Source organism: Malaclemys terrapin, chromosome 3 (assembly GCF_027887155.1).
Source record: "Malaclemys terrapin pileata isolate rMalTer1 chromosome 3, rMalTer1.hap1, whole genome shotgun sequence".
NCBI lineage: Eukaryota > Metazoa > Chordata > Testudines > Emydidae > Malaclemys > Malaclemys terrapin.
The window spans coordinates 25854592-25861429 of NC_071507.1; the positions used below are offsets into that span (position 1 = coordinate 25854592).

General features: G+C 45.5%; 1 protein-coding gene across 1 annotated transcript; it reads right to left on the reverse strand.

Moving 5' to 3' along the window:
- Window positions 1-2078: 2078 nt before the first annotated feature.
- On the reverse strand, window positions 2079-6472 carry LOC128833743 (prolyl-tRNA synthetase associated domain-containing protein 1-like). Its single transcript, XM_054021849.1, is given in 6 exon segments — window positions 2079-2132; window positions 2134-2212; window positions 2214-2277; window positions 3984-4137; window positions 4139-4290; window positions 6451-6472. Coding segments are annotated over 6 exon segments (525 nt in total).
- Window positions 6473-6838: the final 366 nt, after the last annotated feature.

Sequence of the window (6838 nt, forward strand, 5' to 3'; positions counted from 1 at the left end):
GATCCTTCAGGATCTGCCAAGTTTGGAGTGGTGTTTCTTTAGATGGATGGGACAAATACTGCTTCTCTGATGGGACAATCTGGAGTAATCTCAGCAAGGAATTACTTTCAGGAATTTCCTTATAAAAAGGCCTCTCTGGCATTTCACAAGGGAGGAGATAATCTGACCCTGAAATTTGAATATAGTTTCTCTCTCTCTCTCTCATATTACCCAATTTATCATCTATCCAAAGAAGTTGTCATAAACATACAGCTAAGGGTAGCATAAAATCCCTCTTTACCCCGTAAAGGGTTAATTCCTCTTTTACCTGTAAAGGGTTAAGAAGCTCAGATAACCTGGGGGCACCCGACCAAAAGGACCAATAAGGGGAGAAGATACTTTCAAATCTGTGGAGGAAGGTTTTTTGTCTGTGTCTCTCGGAGCCAGCCAGGAAAGAGGGCAGGGGAAAATACATCTCCCTAGCTATATCTGAACTAAGCATCTAGTCTTGCAGAAATAGTAAGTAATAGCAAAAAAGAAATGTGTTAGATTACCTTTTGTTTTAGTTTGTGAATTTTCCCTGTGCTAAGAAGGAGGTTTATGTAACTTTAAAGTTTTTGTAACTTTAAAGTTTTGCCTAGAGGGGAAATCCTCTGTGTTTTTGAGTCTTTTGTTATTCTGTAAAGTACTTACCATCCTGATTTTACCTTTTCTTTAATTAAAATTCTTCTTTTAAAAAAAACGATTAATTTTTCATTGTCCTTAAGGTCCAAGGGTTTGGGTCTGTGTTCACCTGTACTAATTAGGGAGGATATTATTCTCAAACCTCCCCAGGAAAAGGGGTGTAAGGGCTTGGGGGGATATTTGGGGAAGGTAGGGCTCCAAGTGGGCCTCCCTGAATATGGTTAAATCACTTGGTGGTGGCAGCGATACTAAGGCAAGGAAGGAATTTGTGCCTTGGTGAAGTTTTAACCTAAGCTGATAAAAATAAGCTTAAGGGGTCTTTCATGCGGGTCCCCACATCTGTACCCCAGAGTTCAGAGTGGGAAAGGAACCCTGACAAGTTGTTACAAAAAACCTAGTGGCTTGAATACAGGACTGATGCCCAGCAAGGACCATGTTTCCACTGAGACTGTAAAATGATACTAATTGTGGGGGAGAGGGGAGAAAAAAAATATAGCAAAGATAATAGACAATCAAATATGTTTTCTTTTAATGTAGCCAAGTTGGTTTTCTAGGTAAAAAACACAAAAGTGGAAACAATGTGGTGGGGGGACGAACGGACACGGGGAGATGCACTATAGGAGAAATAGACAATTCTTCTCATGAAGTTAGTTACTCTATTATTTTAAAACACTGTCTCCAATGTAATGCAAATACTAGAACTTGGTTGATTCAGTTTTTCCCAACAGTGACAGTATTTCAATTCTCAACATTACAGCACAGTATGAATTATTAGAAATTTCCATTTTAGCCAATTTTTTTATGAAAAAAGAGGCTGTAAAGTTATTTCAGAGAGAGATTATTCCTCTATGCCAGTGATACTCAGACCTCAGTGGTTCAGGTGCCAAATTAGTGATCAGCATTACCCAAAAGAGCTACAGTAGTGTAAATTCATTGTTTCATTTACTATTTTTTATATTTTCTCACAGCAAAATGGCAGACCTTGTATTACCATTTTATCAACTACAATTGGTTAATAACATAGTAAAAACATCCTGATTGGTTAATAACTTAGATTGGTTAATAATTAAATCACACTGTGTTTTAATATCATGCTGCAAAGAGCAGTAAGAGACACACTAAGGAGCCACTTGCGGCTCGCGAACCCCAGTCTGAGTATCACGGCTCTACGCACTGTGTACGTACAGGTAGGCTGCAAAAGAATCTTAAATCTTATCTTTATCAGAAGCTGAAATTAATATTTTATTAAGCCTTGGGTAATTTAAAGACAATGTATTTTTCACTAAATAATAAAATACAAATTTAGCTAATGGGAAAAAATAGTTAAGTGTATGCCTGTAATGTCAAAAATTTGTATTTCTAATTAAACTTTCATCAGTTTTTCTTTATAACAAGTGATGCCCAATGTGAAACAATTAAATTTTTGTGAGATTCAACTTCTTAATATTTTCATCAAAATGCATGATAATGAGGGTCATGTCCTGTTGATTTCACGAACTTTAGAAAGTCTTCAGGATTTAAGCCCATGGTTGCTGAGTTTGTCATTGGACAATACAAATTTCACATCTCTGTGGTCACAGAACAGGGCCACTGGTGTTGCAAAGCCTCGGCCTACTTTTAGTTCTTCGAGTGACTGCTCATGTGTATTCCACAGTAGGTGTGCGTGCTCGCCACGTGCACCAGTGCCAGAAGTTTTTCCCTTAGCAGTACCCGTAGTGGGGGAGCCCCGCTGCGACCCCTGGAGTGGTGTCTCTATATCACGCTATAAAGAAGGCTGTGCACTCCCCCCACCCTCAGTTCCTTCTTGCTGCCAGTGAAGGTAGTCGAAACTTGTGCTCCAGCATTGCTGCAGCGTCTTCCTTAGTAGTACGATCTTCGACCGTTACTAGTTTCTACAGTTAGTAGCCTGGCTCGGGGCATGCCCCAAACCCCAGGCTTCAAGTCGTGTGACTCCTGTCGCAATTCCATGCCCAAAAGCTATCCACACTCCGAGTGTCTTCGCTGTCTGGGCGAGGCTCACATAAGTGAGCGCTGTAAAATCTGTAAGTCCTTCAAGCCCCGGACTAAGCGCGAACGTGAGATCCGACTCTGGGCCCTGCTGATGGAGTCAGCACTGGCCCTGGCACCGGCGCGCCGACCCGGTGCTAGGCACTGCGTCCTTGGTGCGGAGTGAAGCCCCATCCACCAGCAGCACCGCTCCCCTGCCAACAAACAAGGCAAGACCCAGCGGCGCCGAGACAAGGACGGGTGAGGCTGGACCCGAGTTGGGCAGCCCACGATCCCCATGGGGACCCAGAACTCCGATTCATGTGGAGCGGAGTAGTCTGGCCCCGTCTGCGCACGCCTCCCTGACGATGAGGATTCCGTTGACGTTGGAGGCAGCTCAGGCAGCGCGCGACATCCTCGTCAGGCCGGTACCGAGCGGGCCGCCCGAGTTGGGGCCCCGGTCCCGAGGAAAGCCGCCCTTGGGCGCCCACCAGCCTTCACCGGAGGTCGAGGTCCCTGCTCGATCCGCGGGGCCTTCCCATAACCTGCGGCAGACCTCCACTCTGTTGTCGGGGTCGCCTGGGAGCGAGTCGCCGGAGTCTTCCTCAGCCCACAGGGACCGCAGGCACCGGGACAGAAAGCGTCGAAGCTCCTCGTCCAGCCACAGTGATAGCAGGTCTAGACGCCATCAGTACCACTGATCGTACCACAGCGCGCGCCATGCTCGGAGTGCATCCCGACAGTCACCGGCACCGAGGCGTCATAGCCGCGGTCACCGATGGGACTCCAGAGTTAGCACCTCCGACGTATATGTCTCATCGTCGTCGAGGTCTAAATCCCGGGACCGGACCTGACATGGATGGGACCGGTCGAGCCGTTCCTACGGCACCGTACGCTCCTCGGTCACTTCCAATTCGGCTCCCAGCCATCCGTCCCCGGGCCGCACCATCCCCCAGGAACATGTAACCCTGGTAGGACCTCAGACAGCTCAGTGGCAAGGGGCACCATGGCAAGGACAGTGGTGCCTGTGGGCACCGTGGCCCCAGGCACCCATACTGCCGAGGCCCTGCTCCGTGGCTGGGGCATCCCAAGCGCCCTCGGCGTCCACACCTCGGCACCGAGAGCAGTCCTCGGGTGCCGAACCACCGCCGGACGTGGAGTGCGGCCTACGGCACCGCCCGATGCCCTAGGGGCCGTACCACTCGGCTTGTCAGCACCGGATGAATCCATAGTGGCACCGCCCCCTCCTTCTCAGGAGGATTTCAAGGCTCATCAGGAGCTCCTCCGGCATGTAGCCACCAACCTCCAGCTTCAGGCGGAGGAGATGGAGGAGCCGTTTAGTTTTTCCAATATGGCATTTTCATCTGCAAGTCTCAGATTTCCATTCCCAACACCCAATTTCTTAGCGAGGTCATTTAAATTAATTTGCCTGTCATACAGAACTGTTACCAGCCGGATGGTACCTTTCTTCTTTTTGTCTTTTAAAAAAAAGGTTTTTATTGTGACCGCCTTTCATATGTTGGACATGAGGCATCATTTCTTCAACAGTGAACACCTGGAAAATATAATTAATACAGTATGAATCAATATGCCCTGTTATTTTTTGGTTGCTTAGTGGCAGGTATCTTTTATTAGACTGTACTAAACTTTACACTCAGTCTAAAAAATGTTCCTTTTCATAAAGAAATTTTAAGAGGAGAACAATAAAATCTGTCTATAGTTACATTAGTCTTACAGCCACCTTTGGAATTCTATTTGATGAGTACATTATTTTTTTTTCCAACAGAGGTGGCACCAATTTTTATTTTTAGTGAAGGCTAAACACCAATAATTCTCAATATATGGAGCATTATTACACTTAAGAGGGTGGTCTGCACATTTTTAAGTTGTGTGGGGGGAAGGGAGCTGAGTAGGGGAAGAGTTTGGAAAGGGTCACAACAGTACTGCATCTTCCAGGCTCAGGTCTTGCACTGAGATAACTTGTCATCAGTGGTACTTGGATGTCAACAGTGACCTCCCATAAAGAACTGTGCCAGTTCCCACAGTATCTCCTTGAAGCAACATGGGAACGGGACAAAGGCTTCCAGGGGAGTATGATGGGACATGCCCCATCCCACTGACAGGCTAACAGGCATTGCTGCATGCAAGCAGTGCCAGGTGTACCTGCAGAATATGCCCCACCTGGAGAAGGGGAGCTTAAAAAGGTGAATCTCATTACTGTGGGAGACATGGGGGTTTGCCTGGGAGGTGAGGCAGCTGGAGACTGCCAGTGAGCTCTAGTAGCAAAGGGAGCCCAGCCTGAGGTAGCAGTTGGCCTTTCCTGCCTTCCCTCCACCTTTGTTTGGGAGTAGACTGACTCTGCTGCAAACCTAGTACAGGTAAAGAGCAGAGGCAGGGGGGACCTGAGGAACACTGCAAAGTCATAAAGGTAACTGGCCTCAAAGCAGACCCTTGGGAGTGAAGTGAACTCCCGCTGGGAACAGTGAGATTATCCAGGGGCAAGAAACTATGGCTGAGGGTGGGCGATCTACAGGGAGGTCCGGTTCTAAGTCATGGTATGTCAGAGGGAGAACCCAATAAACCCAACAGATGTTCTCAAAGCCTTTATACGAAACTTCCTGCTGGGCTTTGACTTCATATCCTGATTTAAAATAGAATGTTTAAAACCAAAATGATTAACCCTCTGAAAAGCACCATATTCAGTCATGTTATATCACAAGATTTGAAACTTCCTAGATTTTCCTTTTATAACATAGCTCCAAATATCAAACCATACATACACTACCTAACTCCGGCCTGCACTCTCAATTTTACACTGTTCTTGAGGCAGAAGAATTTTGTTTCTATTTTTTTATATATAAAAACAAGGGTTGTCAAAAGATTTTAAAAAATTAATCGCGATTAATCGTGTTGTTAAACAATAATGGAATACCATAAATATTTTTGGATGTCTTCTACATTTTCAAATATATTGATTTCAGTTACTACACAGAATACAAAGTATATAGTGGTCACTATTTTTTATTACAAATACTTGCACTGTAAAAACCAAAAAAATAGTATTTTTCAATTCACCTCATACAAGTACTGTAGTGCAATCTCTTTATCATGAAAGTTGAACTTACAAATGTAGAATTATGTACAAAAAATAACTGCATTGAAAAATAAAACAATGTAAAACTTTAGATCCTACAAGTCCACTCAGTCTTACTTCAGCCAATCGCTCAGACAAACTTGGTTACAATTTGCAGGAGAATCTGCCTGCTTCTTGTTTACAGTGTCACATGAAAGTGAGAACAGGCATTTGCATGGCACTGTTGTAGCCAGCATCGCAAGATATTTACGTGCCAGATGCTCTAAAGATTCATATGTCCCTTCATCTTCAACCACCATTCCATAGGACGTGTCCATGCTGATGATGGGTTCTTCTGCTCGATAACGATCCAAAGCAGAGTGGACCGATGCATGTTCATTTTCATCATCTGAGTCAGATGCCACCAGCAGAAGGTTGATTTTCTTTTTTGGTGGTTCAGATTCTGTAGTTTTCGCATTTGAGTGTTGCTCTTTTAAGACTTCTGAAAGACACCTCGTCCCTCTCAGATTTTGGACAGCACTTCAGATTCTTAAACCTTGGGTTGAGTGCTGTAGCTGTTTTTAGAAATCTCACATTGGTATTTTCTTTGCATTTTGTCAAATCTGCTGTGAAAGTGTTCTTAAAACAAACGTGCTGGGTCATCATCCGAGACTGCTATAACATGAAATATATGGCAGAGTGCGGGTAAAACAGAGTCGAAGATATACAGTTCTTCGAGTGATTGTTCATGTCCACTCTAAGCAGGTGTGTGCGCGCCGCATGCACGCCAGCCGGAAGATTTTACTATAGCAGTGTCCATAGGGTCGGCTTCGGCGCCCCCTGGAGTGGCGTCTTCATGGCGCTGTATATAGGGACCAGCCGACCCCCCCACACCCTCTCAGTTCCTTCTTACTGCCGGTGATGGCTAGCTGGAACTTCGCTTGCTCTTCAGCAATCGTAGCAGTGTTCCGTCGTTGTTATAAATAGTTAGTTTGTTGTTTAGTGTTAGTTTAGTTAGTTATTAGTTGGGGGGGGGGGTTTTCCCCAAGTTTTCGTCGCCCCGCTGGGGCATGCCCGGATTCCCAGGGTTCAAACTCTGCCGGGACTGCGGGAAAT